The 25,297-nt window shown below is 41.7% G+C and overlaps 1 protein-coding gene and 1 pseudogene across 1 annotated transcript in view; one reads left to right on the forward strand and one right to left on the reverse strand.

The window, feature by feature from the left end:
• LOC118393097 (glutathione hydrolase 1 proenzyme-like) overlaps nt 1-16,840 on the forward strand; it is a 32,023-nt gene extending 15,183 nt beyond the window's left edge. Inside the window, exons 2-13 of the mRNA XM_035785407.2 lie at nt 10,935-11,111; nt 11,357-11,487; nt 11,567-11,656; nt 12,013-12,205; nt 12,565-12,725; nt 12,861-13,010; nt 14,060-14,196; nt 14,352-14,539; nt 14,757-14,884; nt 15,034-15,146; nt 15,279-15,392; nt 15,505-16,840. Of these exons, the coding sequence (XP_035641300.2) occupies nt 10,935-11,111; nt 11,357-11,487; nt 11,567-11,656; nt 12,013-12,205; nt 12,565-12,725; nt 12,861-13,010; nt 14,060-14,196; nt 14,352-14,539; nt 14,757-14,884; nt 15,034-15,146; nt 15,279-15,392; nt 15,505-15,651 (1,729 nt within the window). The 3' untranslated portion in view covers nt 15,652-16,840. The remainder of the gene's footprint in view (nt 1-10,934; nt 11,112-11,356; nt 11,488-11,566; nt 11,657-12,012; nt 12,206-12,564; nt 12,726-12,860; nt 13,011-14,059; nt 14,197-14,351; nt 14,540-14,756; nt 14,885-15,033; nt 15,147-15,278; nt 15,393-15,504) is intronic.
• A 2,899-nt stretch (nt 16,841-19,739) lies between these two features.
• LOC118394050 (anaphase-promoting complex subunit 5-like) lies at nt 19,740-25,091 on the reverse strand (annotated as a pseudogene).
• Between the last annotated feature and the right edge of the window lie 206 nt (nt 25,092-25,297).

A 25,297-nucleotide genomic window follows, 5' to 3' on the forward strand; every position in this document is an offset into this window, starting at 1 on the left:
TTTCAGCGGAGCCTTATCTGGCAGCAAAACAGTTCATTCAGCCTCCTTTACTGCTTTAAAAAAACATAGCTGATATGGCTGACTTGCTTAAACAAATGTGGTTTCTACTGAAAATTGAGATACATATTATGGAGTAAGGGGACATCAAGCAGATAAGAGGCAATCCGTAATTTTGATTTAGACGTTATTGAGCGAGCTAGGACGGACTTGGTCAATATAAATATTTGTTCAGCACTTTTGATATGTAGAGTGACAAATTTCAGAAGATGGTCCGTTCTTACATTATTCTCCCTGTACACCAAGTCAGAACTGTAGGTTAAATACAGGGGGAATATAAGCAGACAATGAAAGCTCTTACAATATTTTATGATTACATTTCTCTAAAACAGGCTATAGGCTACATGTCCACCACCAAGTCAGAACAGTAGGCTAAGTTATGAGGGAGAAAGGGACCAAATTATTAGGGTGAGGCACATGGCCTACTAACAACTTACTACACAGCATACACTTAGTGTTACTTTCTTAGCTACAGTATACATATCTCCCTGGTATATTACATCATTTATGCAGCAGCATACAATACAATGCACGTTTGGACTCACCTTGTTGTGTTGTGTTCACTTAAACAGGAATTTGCGTGGCGGTTCTTCTTGTGGGCAAATTATGTAATCAAACTTTGTCATCAAAGTTTGACATTCTCTGGATTTATAGTGCTTTCAAGACAACTGGGAACTCTGGGGAAAAAAACACGCTGAATAATGATCTTCAGGTCGGAGCTCTAGAAAGAGGTCAGAGTTCCCGACTTGGAATTCCAAGTTGGATGACCGTTCAAAACATGTTTTCCCAGTCGGAGCTCGGTTTTTTTCAGAGTTCCCAGTTGTCTTAAACTCACTGAAGTCTAAGATTTCCCAGTTCCGAATTTCCAGTTGTTTTGAACGCGGCAAAAGTCATGCTGGATTGACAGCATGGCCAATGTAGTCAACCTTTTCTGGATCATGGTGTTGCATGTGAATGTTTATCCTTTTAAGCTTAGAAAAGAGACCCTTCCACCCAGACTTGGACCACACACCCTCTCTACTGAATAGCAGGCTAGTGATTGCTTTGCAACGCTTGCAGATAGCCACTGATTCTTTCCAAACCACTCATTGTTGAATTTGTGATTTCCAACTTGTTGTGTAATGTTTATGTCCAATGGCCAATGAGCACTGATATGTTTTATCTATAATTTCTCTTCATATGACAAGGATTGAAAATTATTTGCCAGTAGATTGTTGACTTGATTCAGGATGATGATTGTTTGTATGTATGATGTTGACGTAATCAGTCCAATCAAAGCTACAGTATGTGATTTGACATAATTTTATCTGTGGCCAATGACCTTGAGCCTCCTTGGATGGGCACGTCTAATGTAACTCTATGTGAGCACCCAAGCAGTTTTGAATTTTCGAGCTCTCTCCGTAGATCGTGTAGTGACATAGAGTCCCCATGAGTAACAGAACACTGAGCCAATCATTGGGCACCTAGAGTACATTACCGACCCTTAAGCTCCGTGTTTTCAACTGGCTGCCCCACCACCACAGAAAGCACTGAGCTAGGCTGAAACACCTGCGTTTTAGAGCTGCCTTACTCAAGAAAACATGTTGTATGCGGTTTTATTAACTCTATGTTGTTGTGTTTTTTTTACATGGTTTGCAAACTGATATGTGATGTATTCATGCAAAACAGGTGGTGCTCAAGACAGGTGGGCCTCTGCCCTGAATGACGGGTCACCACCGTTGAGCTCATAGAGCTCTGTCTTACTATCCAGGTCTGTGCCCAAACAATTTGAGCTTCTAACTTTAAAAAATCCACCTTTCCAGAAACAAGTCTCACTGTTGCCGCTTGCTATAGACCACCCTCTGCCACCCAGCTGTGCCCTGGACACCATATGTGAATTGATTTCCCCCTATCTATCTTCTAAGCTCGTACTGCTAGGTGACCTAAACTGGGACATGCTTAACATCCTGCAATCTAAGCTTGATGCCCTCAATCTCACACAAATTATCAATGAACCTACCAGGTACATCCCCAAATCCGTAAACACGGGCACCCTCATAGATATCATCCTGACCAACTTGCCCCCCGAATACACCTCTGCTGTTTTCAACCAAGATCTCAGCGATCACTGCCTCATTGCCTGAATCCGTAATGGGTGCAAGCATATCCAGATAGCTGATGTTCTGAAAGAGCTGCAAAATCTGGACCCCTACAAATCAGCCGGGCCAGACAATCTGGACCCTCTCTTTCTAAAAGGATCTGCCGAAATTGTTGCAACCCCTATTACCAGCCTGTTCAACCTCTCTTTCGTATCTTCTGAGATTCCCAAAGATTGGAAAGTTGCCGCGATCATCCCCCTCTTCAAAGGGGGAGACGCTCTAGACTCAAACTGCTACAGACCTATATCTATCCTACCCTGCCTTTCTAAGGTCTTCGAAAGCCAAGTTAACAAACAGATTACTGACCATTTCGAATACTACCGTTTCTGATTTATTTTATTTCACCTTTATTTAACCAGGAAGGCTAGTTGAGAACAAGTTCTCATTTGCAACTGTGACCTGGCCAAGATAAAGCAAAGCAGTGCGACACAAACAACAACACAAAGTTACACATGGAATAAACAAGCGTAGTCAATAACACAATAGAAAAAAAGAAAGTCTATATACAGTGTGTGCAAATAACGTGAAGAGCTAGGCAATAAATAGGCCATAGTAGCGAGGTAATTACAATTTAGCAGATTAACACCGTGCCTTCTCCGCTGTGCATTCTGGTTTCAGAGCTGGTCATGGGTACACCTCAGCCACACTCAAGGTCCTAAACAATGTCATAACCGCCATCGATAAGAGACGTTACTGTGCAGCCGTATTCATCAACCTGGCCAAGGCTTTTGACTCTGTCAATCACCACATTCTTATCAGCAGACTAAACAGCCTTGGTTTCTCTAATGACTGCCTCGCCTGGTTCACCAACTACTTTTCTGAAATAGAGTTCAGTGTGTCAAATCAGAGGGCTTGCTGTCTGGACCTCTGGCAGTTTCTATGGGGGTGCCACAGTGTTCAATTCTCGGGCCGACTATCTTCTCTGTATATATCAATGATGTCACTCTCGCTGCTGGTGATTCTCTGACCCCCCTCTACGCAGACGACACCATTCTATATAGTTCTGGCCCTTCTTTGGAAACGGTGCTAACAAACCTCCAAACGAGCTTCAATGCCATACAACTCTCCTTCCGTGGCCTCCAACCGCTCTTAAATAAAAGTAAAACTAAATGCATGCTCTTCAACCAATCACTGCCTGCACCTGCCTGCCCATCCAGCATCACTACTCTGGATGGTTCTGACTTAGAATTTTTATTTTTTTATTTTACCTTTATTTAACCAGGCAAGACAGTTAAGAACACATTCTTATTTTCAATGACGGCCTAGGAACAGTGGGTTAACTGCCTGTTCAGGGGCAGAACGACAGATTTGTATCTTGTCAGCTTGGGGTTTGAACTTGCAACCTTCCGGTTACTAGTCCAACGCTCTAACCACTAGGCTACGCTGCCACCCCATATGTGGACATCTACAAATACCTAGGTGTCTGGTTAGACTGTAAACTCTCCTTCCAGACTCACATTAAGCATCTCCAATCTAAAATTAAATCTAGAATCGGCTTCCTATTTCGCAACAAAGCCTCCTTCACTCATGCTGCCAAACATACCCTCGTAAAACTGACCATCCTACCGATGCTCGACTTTGGCGATGTCATTTACAAATAGCCTCCAACACTCTACTCAACAAAGTGGATGCAGTCTATCACAGTGCCATCCGTTTTGTCACCAAAGCCCCATATACTACCCACCATTGCGACCTGTACGCTCTCGTTGGCTGGTCCTCGCTTCATACTCGTCGCCAAACCCACTGGCTCCAGGTCATCTACAAGTCTCTGCTAGGTAAAGCCCCGCCTTATCTCAGCTCACTGGTCACCATAGCAGCACGCGCTCCAGCAGCACGCGCTCTCAATAGTCACTCCCAAAGCAATTCCTCCTTTGGCCCTTTCCTTCCAGTTCTCTGCTGCCAATGACTGGAACGAACTGCAAAAATCACTGAAGCTGGAGACTCATATCTCCCTCACTAGCTTTAAGCACCCGCTGTCAGAGCAGCTCACAAATCAATACACCTGCACCAGCTCACAGATCACTAACACGCCCATCTGTAAATAGCCCATCCAACTACCTCATCCCCATACTGTATTTATTTATTCATCTTGCTCCTTTACACCCCAGTATCTCTACTTGCACATTCATCTTCTGCACATCAATCACTCCAGTGTTTAATTGGTATATTGTAATTACTTCGCCACCATGGCCTATTTATTGCCTTACCTCCCTTATCTTACCTCATTTGCACACACTGTATATAGACTTTTTCTACTGTATTATTGACTGTATGTTTGTTTATTCCATGTGTAACTCTGTGTTGTTGTATGTGTCGAACTGCTTTGCTTTATTCTTGGCGAGGTCAAAGTTGTAAATGAAAACTTGTTCTCAACTAGCCTACCTGGTGAAATAAAGGTGAAATAAAAAATATGAAATAGAAACAGAATCAATATGCTGTGCATTAAATACGCCTAGGTTCTTGAAACGGGTCTTCTTTTGAGCGCACTATGAAAGTAAGTTTATCAACTATAAGTTGTGTGATTTATGCTATCAAATTGTTTGATATTGAGATACATTTTTAGGAATTGAAATTGTGTCAAGTGTTATGACATGGTTGGCAATGATAAAATAAGGTGCAATTCGTTGTTTAATGGGCCACTGTGTGATTAAATTCGAATCATTGTGGACTCCTTCAGAAATTCTATTATACATTCAATAAATTATTAAAAGTAGCTTTACACATTTAAAATTCAATGTGAAAAATATTTTTGTCTCAAAAACCTTTTAAGTACTATTTGTTAACTGCTTGTTAAATCATTATCTGGGGTTTAACCCTCTGTTCTGTCTAGTATAGGATGGCTACACCCATTCCCAGCAAGTCCTATGTAACTACATTTTATGTCAACCTCCAGTGTTTATCTGGACAAGTATGGTATGTCTGGCCAAATCAACATTACTGAACACTGAACATGTCATTTGATTGAGGCAATGTGCTGTTGCTGTGTGCCAAATCTGGTTCTGGCAATTTAATGTGGTTATAAAAATGATTACACATGCTGATTATGTTGATTACCGGTCAATTACCGTGAACAGAACATGTGGTTGAGGTCGAAAGTAAGTAGATAATCATATTCTTTGGAGTTTGTTTAATAAATCAGTTGTGCTGCTGGACACAGGACTAAATGTTGCTGAGTAAATAACTCTTTTTGTCTCTTCTGAATCCTGTATATAGACTCATTATTGTTCTTTTATTGTTACTTTATTTTTTACTTTAGTTTATTTAGTAAATATTTTCTTAACTCTTATTTCAATTAAAACTGCAATGTTGGTTAAGGGCTTGTAAGTAAGCATTTCTCGGTAAGGTCTACAACTGTTGTATTCAGCCCATGTGACAAATATAATTTTATTCGATTTTTCTTAACACACTTAAACCTGTGCGCCTGGCAGCTTACTACCATTCCCCGATCAAAGGCACTTAATAAATCTTTTGTCTTGCCCATTCACCCTCGGACTGGTACACATACACAATCCATGTCTCAATTGTCTCAAAGCTTAAAAATCCTTCTTTATCCTGTCTCCTCCCCTTCATCCACACTGATTGAAGTGGATTTAACAAGTGACGTTAATAAGGGATAATAGCTTTCATCTGGATTCACCTGGTCAGTCTGTCATGGAAAGACCAGGTGTTCCTAATGTTTTGTACACTCAGTAAATCTAAGTTGTTTTATAATGGTTGACTTTAATGGAGCTTGTCAAATAAAAATCACCTCTTCAGTACCAAAAAAGAGTGAGTGACATGCGCTAGACTCAAGGGACAGCCTCTGAAATCCACACAAAAGGTAGGATGAAGCCTACTCTTGTTCAACAACAATTTGACTCAAATATATGTGATAAAAAATACACAGCGTGCTCCATGGGGGACCTCTGCATTGGGATGACAGTGATGAGATTAGACACAATAGCTGGGGTGCTCTACGGGTTCCTTTGACAGTGGTTCATCAGGCAGACACACCAGTAGGACTGACTGCATTCTGGAATAGCTACTGAGGTTGAATTTAGAGGTGGTGGTGGTGGTGGTGGGGGGGGGGGGTGTTGAGATACTTCTTTCACTTCTGCTGCCAGTTTATATCTCTGTGCTTTGTGACTACTCAGGCATCTCAATGGCACTAAGGACACAGGCAGAATAATCCAAACAGACCACATCACAAGCTGGCTGCTACTGTGGATACTTCTGTTACCCCTTGGTGCAACTGTACTTTTGACAGGCCTGTGAGGTGCATGGCAGAATATGTCTAAACAGACAGCAGGATCATACAGAAAAATGTGCATTAGGAGAAGTGTAACTCTTCAATGGCTGTGTGAGGTGGAACTGGAACTGGAACATGCTGCCATGGAAATACTGGGACATTTTCAGGTTCCAGGAATTATGTACAGATTCTCGCGACATGGTGCCGTGCATTATGCCTGCCCATATCATAACCCCACCGCCACCATGGAGCACTCATGTCACAATGTTGACATCAGCAAGACCCTTGCCCACACGACGCCATGCCTGGTACAGTTGTAACTGGGATTCATCCTTGAAGAGGTCATCGAAGGTGAGCATTTGCCCACAGTCGGTTTCTACACCGAACTGCAGCCAGGTCAAGACACTGGTAAGGATGATGAACATGCAGATGAGCTTCCCTGAGACGGGTTCTTTCGTTGTGCAATACCAGTTTCATCAGCTGTCCGAGTTGCTGGTCTCAGACGATTGATTTGTATTTGCAACTCTGGCCTTCTAGGCAGAGTTGCAAAGAAAAAGCCTTATCTCAGACTGGCCAATAAAAATAAAATATTAAGATGGTCAAAAGAACACAGACACCTAAACAGAGGAACTCTGCCTAGAAGGTCAGCATCCCAGAGGCGCCTGTTCATTGTTGACGTTGAGACTGGTGTTTTGCGGGTACTATTTAATGAAGCTGCCAGTTGAGCACTTGTGAGGAATCTGTTTCTCAAACTAGACCCTCTAATGTACTTCTCCTCTTGCTCAGTTGTGCACCGGGGCCTCCCACTCCTCTTTCTATTCTGGTTAGAGCCAGTTTGTGCTTTTCTGTGAAGGGAGTAGGACACAGCTTTGTATGAGATCTTCAGTTTCTTGGCAATTTCTCGCATGGAATAGCCTTCATTTCTCAGAACAAGAATAGACTGATGAGATTCAGAAGAACGTTCTTTGTTTCTGGTCATTTTGATCCATACTCGACCCACAAATGCTGATGCTCCAGATACTCAACTAGTCTAATGAAGGGCAATTTTATTGCTTCTTTAATCAGAAAAAAAAACATTTTCAGCTGTGCTAACATAATTGAAAAAGGGTTTTCTAATGATCAATTAGCCTTTTAAAATTATAAACTTGGATTAGCTAACACAACTTGCCATTGGAACACAGGAGTGATGGTTGCTAATAATGGGCCTCTGTACGCCTATGTAGATACTACATTAAAAATCTGCCGATTCCAGCTACAATAGTAATTTACAACATTAACAATGTCTACACTGTATTTCTGATCAATTTGATGTTATTTTAATGGACAAAAAAATATATTTTCTTTCAAAAACAAGGACATTTTAAATTGACCCCAAACCTCTGAACGGTAGTGTACATCTATATACAGTGGGGAGAACAAGTATTTGATACACTGCCGATTTTGCAGGTTTTCCTACTTACAAAGCATGTAGAGGTCTGTCATTTTTATCATAGGTAAACTTCAACTGTGAGAGGCAGAATCTAAAATAAAATCCAGAAAATCACATTGTATGATTTTTAAGTAATTCATTTGCATTTTATTGCTTGACATAAGTATTGGATCACTTACCAACCAGTAAGAATTCCGTCTCTCACAGACTTGTTCGTTTTTCTTTAAGAAGCCCTCCTGTTCTCCACTCATCACCTGTATTAACTGCACCTGTTTGAACTCGTTACCTGTATAAAAGACACCTGTCCACACACTCAATCAAACAGACTCCAACCTCTCCACAATGGCCAAGTCCAGAGAGCTGTGTAAGGACATCAGGGATAAAATTGTAGACCTGCACAAGGCTGGGATGGGCTACAGGACAATAGGCAAGCAGCTTGGTGAGAAGGCAACAACTGTTGGCGCAATTATTAGAAAATGGAAGAAGTTCAAGATGACGGCTAATCACCCTCAGTCTGGGGCTCCATGCAAGATCTCACCTCGTGGGGCATCAATGATCATGAGGAAGGTGAGGGACCAGCCCAGAACTATACGGCAGGACCTGTTCAATGACCTGAAGAGAGCTGCGACCACAGTCTCAAAGAAAACCATTAGTAACACACTACGCCGTCATGGATTAAAATCCTGCAGGGCATGCAAGGTCCCCTACTCAAGTCAGCGCATGTCCAGGCCCATCTGAAGTTTGCCAATGACCATCTGGATGATCCAGAGGAGGAATGGGAGAAGGTCATGTGGTTTGATGAGACAAAAATAGAGCTTTTTGGTCTAAACTCCACTTGACGTGTTTGGAGGAAGAAGAAGGATGAGTACAACCCCAAGAACACCATCCCAACCGTGAAGCATGGAGGTGGAAACATCATTCTTTGGGGATGCTTTTCTGCAAAGGGGACAGGACGACTGCACCATATTGAGGGGAGGATGGATGGGGCCATGTATCGCGAGATCTTGGCCAACAACCTCCTTCCCTCAGTAAGAGCATTGAAGATGGGTCGTGGCTGGGTCTTCCAGCATGACAACGACCCGAAACACACAGCCAGGACAACTAAGGAGTGGCTCCGTAAGAAGCATCTCAAGGTCCTGGAGTGGCCTAGCCAGTCTCCAGACCTGAACCCAATAGAAAATCTTTGGAGGGACAGCCCCGAAACCTGAAGGATCTGGAGAAGGTCTGTATGGAGGAGTGGGCCAAAATCCCTGCTGCAGTGTGTTTACACCCGGTCAAGAACTACAGGAAACGTATGATCTCTGTAATTGCAAACAAAGGTTTCTGTACCAAATACCAAGTTCTGCTTTTTTGATGTATCAAATACTTATGTCATGCAATAAAATGCAAAATAATTACTTAAAAATCACAATGTGATTTTTGTGGATTTTTGTTTTAGATTCCGTCTCTCACAGTTGAAGTGTACCTAAGATATAAATTACAGACCTCTACATGCGTTGTAAGTAGGAAACACTGCCGATTTTGCAGGTTATCAAATACTTGTTCTCCCCACTGTATATATGTGGCATAGGGTGGTCTAGCGGTCTAGGCCGCTGCCTCCGGTGCATACAAAGACTTAATTTTTTTTATATACACAGTGCCCGTCATAAGTTTTGACACACCTACTCATGTGAAGAGATCAAAACTATGAAAAAACACAAATGGACTCATGCAGTAACCAAAAAAAATGTTAAACAAATCAAAATATATTTTGTATTTGAGATTCTTCAAAGTAGCCAACCTTTGCCTTGATGACATCTTTGCAAACTATTGGCATTCTCTCAACCAGCTTCACCTGGAATGCTTTTCCAACAGTCTTGAAGGAGATCCCACATATGTTGAGCACTTGTTGGCTGCTTATCCTTCACTCTGCAGTCCAACTCATCCCAAACCATCTCAATTGGGTTGAGGTCGTGTGATTGTGGAGGCCAGGTCATCTGATCTAGCACCATCACTCTCCTTCTTGGTCAAATAGCCCTTACACAGCCTGGAGGTGTGTTGTGGGTCATTGTCCTGTTGAAAAACAAATGATACTCCAACTAAGCACAAACCAGATGGAATGGTGTATTGCTGCAGAAAGCTGTGGTAGCCATGCTGGTAAGTGTTCCTTGATTTCTAAATAAATCACTGACAGTGTTACCAGCAAAGCACCCCCACATCATCACAACTCCTCCTCCGTGCTTCAAAATGGGAACCACACATGTGGAGATCACAGACACAGCGGTTGGAACCCAAAATCTCAAATTTGGACTCATCAGACCAAAGGACAGATTTCCATTGGTCTACTGTCTATTGCTCATGTTTCTTGGCCCAAGCAAGCCTCTTCTTCTTATTGGTGTCCTTTAGTGGTTTCTTTGCAGCAATTTGACCATGCCGGCCTGATTCACATAGTCTCCTTATACCTTGTCACAACACAACTAATTAGCTGACACACAAGAAGAAGGAAAGAAATTCCACAAATTAACTTTTAGGCACACCTGTTAATTGTAATGCATTCTAGGTGACTTCCTCATGAAGCTGGTTGAGAGAATGCCAAGAGTGTGCAAAGCTGTCATCAAGGTAAAGGGTGGCTACTTTGAAAAATCTATTTATATTTTGATTTGTTTAACACTTTTTTGGTTACTACATGATTCCATATGTGTTATTTCATAGTTTTGATGTCTTCACTATTTTTCTACAATGTAGAAAATAGTAAAAAATAAAGAAAAACCCTTGAATGCGTAGGTGTGTCCAGACTTTTGAATGGTACTGTATATATATTGTTTTGTATCTATTTTTCTTTTTAAGGCTTTGTTTGTTTATTTGATAGAGAGATTATGGTGAAATATAGAGTGCTGAAATAGCAGTTAGCCGGATTGGAACAGATGCTACAGCAGTACATGTGCACCGGAGACATGTGCATCTAGCGGCTAAACTGCTAGATCACCCACCTGCAGCTTACTACTTTTAATGATCTAATAAATTCAATCAATCAAGAATAAATATACCTGTAAGGTTCCCGTCTAACTGTAAGATGTGTTGGTGTGTTGGTTCCCCTGGGCAGGAAAATGGTCAGAAAATCCCTGGTGGCTGGGCTGGTAGTTTTGCTGGTGGCTGCAGTGGGAGTGTTCGTGGGGGTGTTCATGGGGATGGGAAACAAGAGCCCCATCTCCCCCTCAGACCATTTCTACTCCAAAGCTGCCGTGGCTGCAGATGCTGGAACGTGCTCTGAGGTGGGAAGGTAAGTAACGTTACACTAGACAACTAATTCCCTTTGATACAATGATTCATGGAGGCAATCAAATGACAGGACATGATTAAGCTCTACAAGGAGAATTACGTGTGTGTGTGTGTGTGTGTGTGTGTGTGTGTGTGTGTGTGTGTGTGTGTGTGTGTGTGTGTGTGTGTGTGTGTGTGTGTGTGTGTGTGTGTGTGTGTGTGTGTGTGTGTGTGTGTGTGTGTGTGTGTGTGTGTGTGTGTACCTAGGGACATTCTAAAGAGGAATGGTTCAGTGGTGGATGCATCTATCGCCGCCCTTCTGTGTGTTGGCCTCCTGAACGCTCACAGCATGGGCATTGGAGGGGGGCTCTTCTTCACAATCTATAACGCTTCCACAGGTGAGTAAGTGTGTCCTCAAGCCTCCACAAAATGCTAATAAACACATCCATGTCTGCATTTTCTATCACTGCTCGACAGGGAAGGTTGAAACCATTGACGCGAGGGAGACAGCACCCATGAACGCGACAGAAGACATGTTTGGCAATAACACCCAGCTTTCTCGGAAAGGTACCAGTTCTACTGTTCTGGAATGTACGTCAGGTACAGGATAGGTTAGGCAGGTTCTGTGGTTCAAGATAACAGCTGAACAGTTATACGGTAGCTGGAGTGTATCACAGTGAGATGGGGATAGAGAGAAGATGACACTGCGAGAATAGTATGAACCTTCTGGTATCCTCTTCCCTGGTTTTCCATCATTCTAAGGAACATTAGGTCTAACTGTCTGCATCATATGCATGGGTACAACAAGGGGGCAAATGTTTCACCTGTCAAAATGAGGAAATATACTGATATGTATTTAAAATCCTTTGTGAGCAGGGTTTCAACTTTGTGCAAATGGTGATAAAGTCGTCTCTGCATAACAGGTGGATTGTCTATTGCCATTCCTGGGGAGATCCGTGGTTACGAAATGGCACACAGGAGACATGGCAGGCTGCCATGGAAGGATCTGTTTGAGCCAAGCATTGCTTTGGCACGCATCGGTTTCCCTATAGGCAAAGCCCTGGCCAAAGCCATCTCCAAGAACAAGGACGCTATTCAAGGAGATGCCAATATGTGGTGAGGACAGGACAAACACTGAAATGTTGTTGATTTTATCTGTAAATTCTATATTACTACTACAACCACTTCTACAAATGTACCTTTTTCTATCAGCGTGAATGTAATGCTCTATGAAGTGCTGTAATAGGATGAGTTGATTTTATCACAGAGTACCCCATATTTCAACCAATAAAATGTGATTATTTTGATGTCATTCATGGCTTCCTCTGTGATTTATTATGACCACTGATGATTTATTTGATTGGCACTGTAAAATCTATGATGACAAAGCCATGGGAATTCTGGTCCTTTTATTCTATGGGTTTGCTTGAATAACTCCTTCTAATAAGTTCTCTGTTCTTGATTTTGTACTCCAGTGAAGTGTTCTGTGACTCCCAGAAAAACATCCTGAAGGAAAATGACATCGTTAAATTTCCCAAATTAGCAGACACCTATGAGAGGATAGCAGAGGAGGGACCGAATGTTTTTTACAATGGGACAATGGCGCAGACAATTGTGGATGACATCCAGGCAGCAGGTCTTTACATTTGTGCATTATAAAATCCTATTACATCTCATCATTCTTGTTGTACACTATGTGGATGATCAAGCGAGACAGATCTTATAGGCAGTGTGTCGATGTGCTTCTTCAGCAGTTATTTCCTCTTCTCAGGAGGGATTATAACCCTGGGGGACCTGCTGGAGTACCGGCCTGTGTTGAATGAGAACCCACTGAAGCTGACCGTGGGAGAGTACACCATGCACGTCCCAGACGCCCCCTCCAGCGGCCCAGTCCTGGCACTCATACTCAACATAGTGGACGGTGAGCAGCAGCCTAGCTAACTCTGAGTCTGAACTCAGCCATGCAGACCAGAGGATTTCAGGTTTCCTTCCCCTGTACTCCTCTTGGACACTGTTTCCGCCCCCTCCGTAACCCCCACCAACCCTCTACACTAATTCAGCCACAGTTAATTCACCAGGGGCCTCATTTATAAACGTTGCATATGCACAAGATATGTCCCAAAACATGCGTGCGCCAGCTTTCACTCAAAAGTGGACGTTATGAAAAACTGAAATTGACTGAGAATGTGCTTATCCTCCCGCAAACTTTAGACCATACGAAGGCACAGTTTGCAGTGGTTGAAGTATTGCATTGCAAGAAGGCAACAGTAGCCTAGTAGACTTGTCCAAATGGGGAATAAATTATTCATGACAAAAAAACAGGTAGCTAAATATAATAAAAAGATGCAATAATTTGCTGTTAGTGAGAAGAGCAAAAACTAAGTTCTTGACATTTTGTGGATTGACTGACCTTCATGTCTTAAAGTAATGATGGACTATCATTTCCCTTTGCTTATTTGAGCTGTTCTTGACATAAAATGGACTTGGTCTTTTACCAAATACAGCTATCTTCTGTATACCAACACTACCTTGTCACAACACTCACTCACAACACTTGGTTCAAATGCGTTAAGAAGGATGAAATTCCACAAATGAACTTTTAACAAGGCACACCTGTTAATTGAAATGCATTCCAGGTGACTACCTCGTGAAGCTGGTTGAGAGAATGCCAAGAGTGTGCAAAGCTGTCATCAAGGCAAAGGGTGGCTACTTTGAAGGATTTCAAATATAAAATATATTTTGTTTTGCTTAACACTTTTTTGGCTACTACATTATGCCATATGAATGATTTCATAGTTTTGATGTTTTCACTATTATTCTACAATGTAGAAAATAGTAAAAATAAAGAAAAACCTTGGAATGAGTAGGTGTGTCCAAACTTTTGGCTGGTACTGTACATTAAATCTACTGTATCTCTGATAAATTAACAACTAGTTATTGTTTAGTCTGAAATATGTTTTTTTTCTTCAGGGTATAATTTTACTGGCACGAGTGTCTCTACGGCCGAGAAAAAGACTTTGACATATCACCGCATCGTGGAAGCATTCCGATTTGCTTATGCCAAGAGGAGCAGACTAGGGGACCCACGCTATCTCAATATCACCGATGTGAGAACCCTGATTCCCATTTTTCAAGTACACAGTTTCACTCACAAATATATATTTGACTTTGAAATAAAGATGGTTTGTAGTTGTTTAAAGAATAGGCTGTTCACCAACAGAATTCCTTTTTTTTTTTACTGATGATTTAATATTCTCTCCAGCTCATCCACAACATGACCTCAGACTACTTTGCTGATGGGATCAGGAGTAAGATCACAGATGACACCACTCATCCCGACAGCTACTATGAGCCAGATTATTTTGTCCCTGACAATCACGGAACAGCACACCTGTCCGTCATAGCTGAGGATGGAAGTGCTGTGGCTGCCACCAGCACAATCAATCTATAGTAAGAGTCCTACAAGGCAAGACCTCCTGAGACAATAGGACTAATGAATACATAATGCTACAGGGTAGATTATAGATATCCAGAGACAGATCATTAATATAGCATTCACTCTAAACACCCTTTGCTTGCCGATGGTCTTACTGAGGATTCTCTGTTTTCATTTAACCGTTAAATAACATTCATAGGATATGTAACTCCTATCATTTCCCATCTTCAGTTTTGGCTCCAAAGTCATGTCCCGATCAACTGGCATCATTTTCAATGATGAGATGGATGACTTCAGCTCTCCACACATCACCAATGGCTTTGGAATCCCTCCATCTCCTAACAACTTCATCCAGCCTGGTGAGATAGTATAGGAACTAAAATCTATATCCTTATTGCCGGTAAGCTACTGAAAGTTCTCAATTTACACATGGCCCCAATTTGAGCCTTGGCTGGTTTGTTTTCTGAGAATAACTTTGTCTGAATATTTAGCTGTCTCTCTGTTTTAGGTAAAAGGCCTCTATCTTCTATGTGCCCAACTATTATCTTGGACAAAGACAATAGAGTTAAAATGGTGGTGGGAGCCTCTGGTGGAACAAAGATCACCACAGCGACTGCCCTAGTAAGTCTTGAGCCATACAAATAAATTGATAATCTAAAACAGATAAAGCCTACACATGACAGCCATCTATCCTTACATTGTGATATTGTGATGAATCAGAGTATAAGTAGCTTCTTTTTCTCATTTACATAGGTGATTCTGAATTCCTTGTTCTTTGACTACGACCTCAAAAAAGCTGTGACACAACCTCGAATTCACAATCAACTTAACCCAAATATGACAGTAGTGGAGCATGGCTTTGAAAAGGTGGGTAATTTTGAACAATATTGCATAGAATATTGTTTGATGAAAAAATACAAATTCATTTGAAAAAGCTTTTGGGTAACTGAAATGTAATCTGTGCGTGTGTGTGTAATAGAGCGTATTAGATGGTCTGGCACAGAAGAACCATGTAACAGAGCTGCTGATGACTCCTGGATCAGTAGTTCAGGCGGTGGTGCGACAGGGGGAGCGGCTCTGTGCTGAGTCCGACCCCAGAAAAGGGGGTTATCCAGCGGGCTACTGAGTCTCCATAAAGAAACAGGGCCATTAAGAGACAGGGCCATAGAGAGGCCATGTATCTGCAATGAAACAATGGCTCCTCAAGGAGGCACAGCCACTTTTTCTTCAGCCTAAATTCCTTTCAAGACATGGAAAATGACTTTACTCCACATCAATACCTCCTCTCTTCACACCAAATAATCGGCAACTTTTATTTGCTTTTATTTCAGCATTATTTATTTTTGTATTTTGAAAAAGAAGTGCGATTGCAACTCTGAGAGTGGCATTTTTTAAATCCTTGTTGTATCAAGAGATCATTGTCAATTATCCTAAAGAAAGAAGTTTATTTATGCAATGCAGTGGGGTAGCAGAACGCTGGACTGTAACTGTGGTTTCCTGCTGGTTGTAAATACCAATGGGCCAGAACTGAAATGGACACCATGGATCACCTGATGTACATTCTGAAATAGTTTGCTTATGAAATATTAGCCAACATATTAGTCAAATTACTCTGTGATGATGAGCAATCATTCTGTTTGACAGAAAAATAGCCATTTATCTGAGATTTAAGAAAGGTCATGTTTTAGGGGATAATGTGAACACCAATATGAAAGGTTGTCAAAGTAGTTTGTCTCTGTCCATTGAACAAATCAAATATTGAGAAATGACTGTTTTGTCTCTCCATCAAGGAAAAATGGTCTGTATGTTTTAACCATGTAAAATACCACAGTTGGTCACTGAAAACTCCTCGACTTCCACCTCAGGTCTTAACAGGTCAGGTTGTCAGATCTGTTGGTGCTTTATGGGTTGGCTAAAGCACAAACAGATCTGTCAACCAGGCTACAGGTCTACCATCTGCCTTATGAAGATGTTGGTCACAGGTAGCTACATTTTTATTTTCATGAGAATTCTGATCTGTAACTCTAAAACAGTGATTTCTGTTTTACTGATTTCATCTCAACTCTGCCCATTGCCCATGGGGGCCTGCTGTTAATAAGGGCTCAAATATGGCTGCCATTGACCTATTGAAATGGTATTTTTATATTTTTTTGTGATGAGGATTGTTAAGAAAGACACATTTTTAATGTTTAATATCGAGTAAGTGAATTTAGTGTATTTAAAAAAATACATGTGGTGCAGATATATTTTTTAAAACTTGCATTGTTCTCATGCCATGCTTGTTGCCATGCTTGTTATTAAACATTTTAAACAAATACATATTTCACATTACTCTGCCCGTTCCCCATATTCTGAGGGACATCCTTCTCTGCTTTGATAACTGTAACCTAACTGCTGAACAAATGTTACTGTAGTATGAAATCAAATTATTGAAGCAAGGTTGTAGCAGAATGTTTTACAGTACACAATATGTTAACAACAGCTACATTATGTCTAACCAACTGACTGAGGTACCATTTCATACAAAAACATTTGGCTCAACTTCCTTTAACAGTTTGAAGAACAAAATACCCAGCAGTTTCCTTCTGACAAATCTTGGCAAGATGTGGCATTTGGCACCAGCTGTGGCTTTTACAAAAACCTCAAATTGGATTAATCACTGAAGCCATTGAACTGCCTGTGCTTCCATAGACCAGTGAAGTATAAGAAGCTAAATAGACAATAAATCACACATAGGATTCACCCTAAATACTTCCTCTCTATCAAACCGCTCTTCTCTTTTATGAGGTTCTCAATAACTGAAAAGACAAGCATGCTAATAGACCTCACCAGTAGGACTATAGGTGGCAGAGTTGGTGACTTGGCAGTTGAATAAAGAGACAAACATTTAACAACATAGATGTGAAAATCTCCATGAGAATGATATACACTAAATTTACAAAACATTAGGAACACCTGCTCTTTCCACGACATAGACTGACCAGGTGAATCCAAGTGAAAGCTATGATCCATTATTGATGTCACTTGTTAAATTCACTTCAAAATCTGTGTAGATGAAGGGGAGGAGACAGGTTAAAGGAATGTGGCCTGAGACACTATCTGTGTATACTCTACTCTCTTCTTCCTTGTGAGAGTGAAATGATTCATATTCATTCAGACAGCATTCAGCCTGTGGGCAGATGGGGAAGGATGGCTAATGAAGCTGTACATTATATACATAAATAGTAAAGCAAGTGTTTTTCAATCCTTTGACACAGCTCATCTTAACTGTGCTAATGGAACATATCCCATGCCCCGACTACTGTGATCCTTATGACAGCGCAGGCCTGAACAGAGTCTAGTGTCAACGTTGAGGCTCAGTGCTCACATACAGGGGAGGCCACTGGTGCAGAGAACATCTAGCGTCAATGATCACATAGCCCATCTAGAGTTGTCTGATGAAAAGACCAGCCATCCCTCTGCTGCAGCTCCCTCCATCTCCAGAGATATAAACACGCACACACACAAGAGCAGAGTGAAATATGCAGCGTGTGTATATTTACTGTGTGTATTTACACAGGCTCTGTCCCATTTCTGTTCCACGAGGCCCACCATCTGTGTGTTTATAGAGTGAGGTAGCTAAACACGCCTGGGGCCTTACAGAGTGCTTCTTGTGCAAACATTCAGAAACACACAACTTAAATTGTCGAACTTTCAACACCTGGACTAAACCTGCATGTTAATGGTAAGAGTGATTGTGCAATTGAACAGAAAAACATTCTTCCTGTATAATGTAAACTGTTGAAATCAACCAAAAAAGTTCAAGTAATGATGACAATGTATTTTTCCTTGCGAGAGGGACATGAGGAATATCTCAAAAACGAACCCACTCAAACGTTAGTCAATTGCCTTTTACCTAAGTTGGTTCTAGTTTGTTCCTCTGAAATTATTAAATAGCCAGAATGAAATATTTGAAGGCTCAGGGCTGTTTCAGCATGTCACTGCTTCCTTTCAGTAATAAGACTTCTGTGTTTGCAAACCAATGTTAGGTAATGTTTTAAATGCTATTAGACTAAGCTTCTTCTGTATACAAACCAAAGGGCAATTAAGGATATTCAAAATATCCAAATTGTTTCACAAGACCTTTTCTTAGATCAGTGTGATTATGAAGAGATAATGGATTTCACAAGACCTTTTCTTAGATCAGTGTCATTATGAAGAGATAATGGATTTCACAAGACCTTTTCTTAGATCAGTGTCATTATGAAGAGATAATGGATTTCACAAGACCTTTTCTTAGATCAGTGTCATTATGAAGAGATAATGGATTTCACAAGACCTTTTCTTAGATCAGTGTCATTATGAAGAGATAATGGATTTCACAAGACCTTTTCTTAGATCAGTGTCATTATGAAGAGATAATGGATTTCACAAGACCTTTTCTTAGATCAGTGTCATTATGAAGAGATAATGTGAACGTAGTGGCGCTCATGACTGGCACATAAAAAAATTACCACTCTTAAGAGGTTGCATAAATCTACACCAGACTAACCAAAACAATATGCAGTGTCATTGCTTAGCTCAGTTTCCCACAGAATGTGTTACGCTACGGCACACACACCGAGATCTATCCCATTAAAATTAGGGAATATTTTCACTTCATTTAAATAGTTGAAATTACATTGTTCATTGGCATGCTCCAACTGAAGAAAAATCACCTTGCTCTCTAAAACGTATTCATCTTCTGCCCGGCTCTGATATTAAAGTCATTCATCATATCGTGGTGGGTAAAACTGGCTCTCCCTGACAGCTCAGTTAAGCCTTCCTCATTCTCTAAGCATAGATGATTAGATGCTCTATGCTAGACATCTCTGTCTTGACCTCCGATGAGATCCCACCACTGGGACTTTTAAAAATATGTTGATGATATGTATTCTATTGACATCCTTCAGAGGCAATGACAACCTCAAAAGGATTCTTTCCTGAATAAGGTAAAACTCATTGTTGACTACTGGTATGCTATGCTGAAATTCAAATACTATGTGGGTGTTATGTATGCAAATTAAATTACAAAGGTTGTGGGGAGGCCCAGCCAGGCTGCACTTTTTCTCCAATAGCTGTGATCGCCATCTAGTGGTAGTGTAGTCAGAACCATTTTCAGGTGGAACAAATTATAGTGATTTTCAGGTTCGCAGTTTCACAAGAAAAAAGGACAACAAACTTGGGAGATAAGATTAGAGACTTGAAGTTTGATCTTTATATTGTATAAAAATGATACACGTTTGCAATGTAAAATTGGGAGTGCCTAAACCAGTTGTTTCTCTACTAATGCAGCAATTTGAAACAAAAGATGAAATGTGAAGTTCATGACAAAGACAGAGTACACCAGTATATGTACCGGTCTGTGTTAGGGTGGTGATGACTGTTCAGAGTCGCATGGCGACGGCTGCCCCCGGCGCCTGCAGCTCCAGCAGGTGGAACAGCTTGGCACATTTGTTGCATTGGGGGGTTTGGCCCAGGGTGTGGTGCAGTCGGGCCTGCAGGTAGTGGATGTCCCACAGACGCCCCTTACAGTCCAGCATGGAGAAGTAGGCTACAGCCTCAACCAGAGTCTGCATAGCCAGGCCCAGACCTGGAGGGAGACAACAGGGAATCAGACGTTTGGGTTGTGTAAATATCCAAAATTGTAGTGAAAATACAATGCGGAAAGACTCCTATGTGTACTCAAATGATAAAGTCCTCCCAACCACCAATCAAACATGTACAATTCTTTGAGAAAGTGATATGAAGCTTTGCTGTTGGGGATGTGTGGTACCTGCATGCCTCTGACCACTGGGCTGGGACCCAGCAGTGGCCACCTGACAGCAGGCTGGCAGCAGCAGAGCTCTTCCCTTATCCATGACTGCTCATGGGCCAGGATGGGATAATAAAGGACACACAGAGTCTGTTCCAGCACTTCCAGTATCAACTGGACAGGGAGACAGAAAACAACACAAACTATTGATGGAGTTTTTAAATATAACCCAGTATGAATTTTCTTGTTTTGCCTACATGTGGGAGTATGCTTTGCATACAGTATACAGTTTCGCCTAAGGTCAAGAGATTAAAGATTTGTATATCTGAGAATATGTGTGTATACACCAAGCATACCAGGCTTACATATTGCGTGTGTTGACCTGAGTGAAGGCCAGGTGCAGGATAGTCAGAGACCAGGGCATGTAGATAGTGCTGTCTGGCCAGGGCCTGCAGCAAGAGAGCAAGGGCTGTGGCAACACCTGACGACTCTCAATGCAACTCTGCAATGGCCAGCATCACCCTGCACAAGGCACACACACAAATATAAAAACACAGCCACACAACCCTTAGCCAAACAAATACTGTAGCTTTGACAAATTGATAAACACATATTCAAACAACATTCTAGGACTCCATCGACAGATGAGGTCTGGTGTTTTTATTTAGTGTCCTGGCCCACCTGATGCTCATCTCTGAGTACTTGGTCTTCCCACAGCCTCTACAGGATACTGTACGCTTTAGTGGTCCGGTTCAGCGCCTTTGGCACTTGAGCTTTCCTGTTAACACAACACATACACAGGTAAACTTCCAAAATAATGGAAACACCAACATAAAGTGTCTTAACAGGGTGTTGGGCACCACGACCAGCCAGCAGCTTCAATGCACCGTGGCATAGAATCTACTAGAGTCTGGAACTCTATTGAAGGATGTGACACCATTCTTTGACAAGAAATTCCATCATTTGGTGTTTGTTGATCGTCGTGAAGAACTCGGGTGCCGCTCCAGAATCTCCTGTAAGTGTTCAATTAGGTTGTGATGACAGACAGCCATGCATATGGTTTACATAGTTTTCATGCTCATCAAACCATTCATTGACCATTCATGCCCTGTGGATGGGGGCATTGTCATCCTGGAAGAGACCACTCCAATCAGTATAGAATGGATTCACCATAGGTTAAAAGGTGATCACTCAGAATGGCTGTGAGTAACATAACAGAGCCGCCAGAACCCTAATTTACTCCAGTGTTTCCCTTATTTTGGCAGTACCTGTACATACAGTTAACTAGAACAGTGGTTCCCAAACTGTGGGACTGAGGGGGGGACTCAGCATGGTTTTAAACTTACTTTTGAAAGTTGTAATAGTAGAATGTACAAGGTGAAATTTCAAAATTGGGTAATGCATCATCAGTTTTCCTCTTGTCATGTCAGTCATTCTATACCTTAAAGAGCTATTTATAACTTGTCAGAAATGTCCAGATCAACTAGCCCATGTCAGCTAATGTTATTATTTTTCTTTTAAATTTTTTTACCCCATAGATATTGCTGTAATTTGTTTGTGACTCAAATATCACATGAATACACAGTAGACATGGCAAAATGCATAGAATTGCAAGAAAATGTGCACAGTTCTTTACACCCCACGACAGAATTTCAGGAAATAAGCGTTAAACCGGCAAACTTCTCTTCACCAACAAGAGGGGTGTGAACAGTTTGTGTCATGAACAGTGCGTATGGAAATAGACGAGGCGCATACTCGAGGCGCAAATCAAGTCTAAAGTTGATGGATAGAGATGAGTAGGAGTTCAGATTGCCTCACCTTGGCTTGGCATGTTGGGTGTGAGGGGGAAACTGCTCCTTCAGATGCTTCAGGACCTCAGACACAGCCCCATACAGGCCCTGGAGGGAGAGAGGGACAGGAGCTAAAACAAGTTTCACTCACAGTCAGTACCAGTGCACATCTCCTGGATCACATTAATGCTTGTGAAACAGCCCTGAGGGAGATGGGACAGAAGACAAATAAGAGGTGGAGCCAGAGACAAGAGGTGGGAAGTGGTGTACTAACTACAGTATCTGTTCAGCATGCAGCTCAGCCAGGTGGCAGAGGGAATTGTGGTTCACATTGCTGCCAAATATGTGAGTGACAACCAGGTTTTGTTATTTTATATTAAATTCATTGCAGTTTGAATCTTTTATTTTTAGTGTGGACTCTTTATGTCAGGGAATGTCAGAATGAGTTAAGGAGACCCACCTCTTGCCATACATCATCCATATGGATGAAGTCTGAGCCAGGCTGATGTCTATGAGCTCTGACAGGCTGTGCTTCCAGCACTTTGCAAGATGTCTGTGTCCTTCAGAGCATTAATGAGCTCATGGGCTGTCTTGCCCTGGATCGCCCCCTGCTGGACCAGGGAATGAATGCCCAGATATGCCAAATACTGAGAGAAAATCAAATGAAAGGAAAGCCCCTCTGAAAACTATTTTATTTGTCACATGCTTCATAAACAACAGGTGTAGACTTAACAGTGAAATACTTATTTACTGGTCCTTTTCCAACAATACAGAGTTTAAAAAATATATATTTATATATTTACAGAAAAATAGTGTTAAGAGGAATTATTACACAGTGAACAACAAATAACAATAATGAGTAAAAATAACATGGCAGGGGTACAAAATAATTGCGGTAGCTATGTAGAAATAGGTAGGGATAAAATGACTAGGCAACAGGATAGACAATAGGAAGTAGTAGCAGCATATGTGGTGAGTGTGAAAGTGTGTGTGAGTTTAAAAAATAATAATAATAATTGTAACTTTATTTAACTAGGCACGTCAGTTAAGAACAAATTCTTATTTTCAATGACGGCCTAGGAACAGTGGTTTAACTGCCTGTTCAGGGGCAGAACGACAGATTTGTACCCTATCAGCTCGGGATTTGAACTTGCAACCTTTCGGCTGCTAACCACTAGGCTACCCTGCCGCCCCAGGTATCAGTATGCATGTTGGTGTGTGTGTGTATTTGTGTGTTGGGATGTCAGTATAAGCATGTGTGAGTAGAGTCCAGTGTGTGTGGGTGCAGAGTCAGTGCAAAAAAGGGTCAATGCCGGTAATCTGGGTAGACATTTTATTAGCTATTTAGCAGTCTTATGGCATGGGGGTAGAAGCTGTTCAGGGTCTTGTTGGTTCCAGATTTGGTGCACTGGTAAGGAGGTTGGTGGTAATGTGAGGGTTAGTAATCACCTGGATCTACTGAACCGCCATAGAGTCAGGAAACTGAGAGGCTATTGCATAAAACGGTAAGTAAACCTGGAGTGCTCCAGTCTCATCTGCAGGCATATGAAATTCTTACCAGTAGACAGAAGTGGACGTCCATTTTCACAGATTCTTCAGTTAGCGCAGAGCTGTCAGGTCCTTTCATCCGTTACAGCGTGTAAAGCCAACTCTGAAAGAGACAAATACATTCATGGATGATTACACAGGTACATTATTGGTGCTGAGAATGTGAAATAGACACTGACCAACCTTGACTACACATTATGTAAATACTGTATGTTGGGCATATAACACAAACATAAAATCTCCTACTAGGCAGTGCTGCAGGCACACGTGATCATTGGACTCCTGGGCGATGCGGATTGCCTCATGTAGAGCCAGGTCAGCCTGTTGACTGAGTCAAGAGTTGGAGTTGATTTTCATTTTGACATGAATCAATACTGCATACATAAATTGCAACTGATATTGATACAGACTTTCCATATCTATGCCCATCACTACTCACTAGTGACCAAAGCGACAGTGCAGTTGTGCCAGGTTGAGGGCAGCGTAGGGGAGACTTCAAGGTCTCAAATAGGGTAAATGAGAAATATGCAAACTGCAAAGGATAAGCTGATGACACAGTACTCCACTCTACTACCACCTCTACTTTTAATAACTCATGCAGTGGTGCTGTGTCCAGCTCCTCCTCCATCCTCTCCCCTACAGTGTCCTCTGTGCTGGTGAGGTCCATGTCAGAGTAATCTGCAGTCAGGGCAGGCAGCCCCACCTGGTCATCACCAGGCAGCCCCACCTGGTCATCACCAGGCTGGGCGTAATGACTGTGATTGTAGTGCTGCAGGGTGTTGTACAGTTTGTACACCTGTTTGAAGGGCAGCTTGTAGGCCAGGAGCATGTGTCTCATGAACAGACCTAAAAACATAGAGGACGCAGTCATGATGAGAGACAAGCATTCAGCGAGCAATCCTACAATCTGTCCCATAAATTCAAATTAAATTCATTTATCAGTGCTCTCTAACTAGACACAGTGTTCGTTTGATCTGACCTTTGGATCAAATGATGTGTACTTGCCAACAACACTGGTCTTAAACGCCTCAGAATCAATAGCACTGAAAGGAGTGGGGAGGGTGACATGCAGCACTGACCACATTACAAGCCTAGGTAACTGCAGTTGAATCGAGGACTCATCCATACTGGAGTTTCACAGCATATTCTGTTTGAGGACAAAATTCTTCCAGTATTCAGGAATTGGCCATGAGTCAAGTCTCGACCCTAATACATAGACTAAACCTTTGATGAAGAAAAGCAAGCAATTTACAGTGGAAAGTAGAAGCTGTAAAGGTGAACAATAAGATATTCCAACCTGATGTAGAGGCAGGATGAGTTTGTTCAAGCGACTTCTTTCCTGAAGAGCAATTGTTTTTGACGTGGTCATCTCGTACAGTAGGCCAGAACGGAGATGTACGGAGTCACCCAATCTTTGATGCCAAACACATTAGCATGGACCACCCCATTGGTCATCATTGGGTTGAAATACAAACTTTCATGTACGCTTGACATTGTTTAAATTGAAAAGGTAACTAGCTAAGTTGGCTTCTAAATATTATAAAGTTACTTTTCAACAACGTTGTATGAAGCCAAATAATCAAGAAAAACATGCAACAGTTCGCAAACCATGTTAACAAGCTACTGTAACTAGTTAACGTTAGCTAGCTAGACTGATTTCC

The sequence above is a fragment of the Oncorhynchus keta genome, chromosome 14 (genome assembly GCF_023373465.1).
Source record: "Oncorhynchus keta strain PuntledgeMale-10-30-2019 chromosome 14, Oket_V2, whole genome shotgun sequence".
NCBI classification, from domain to species: domain Eukaryota; kingdom Metazoa; phylum Chordata; class Actinopteri; order Salmoniformes; family Salmonidae; genus Oncorhynchus; species Oncorhynchus keta.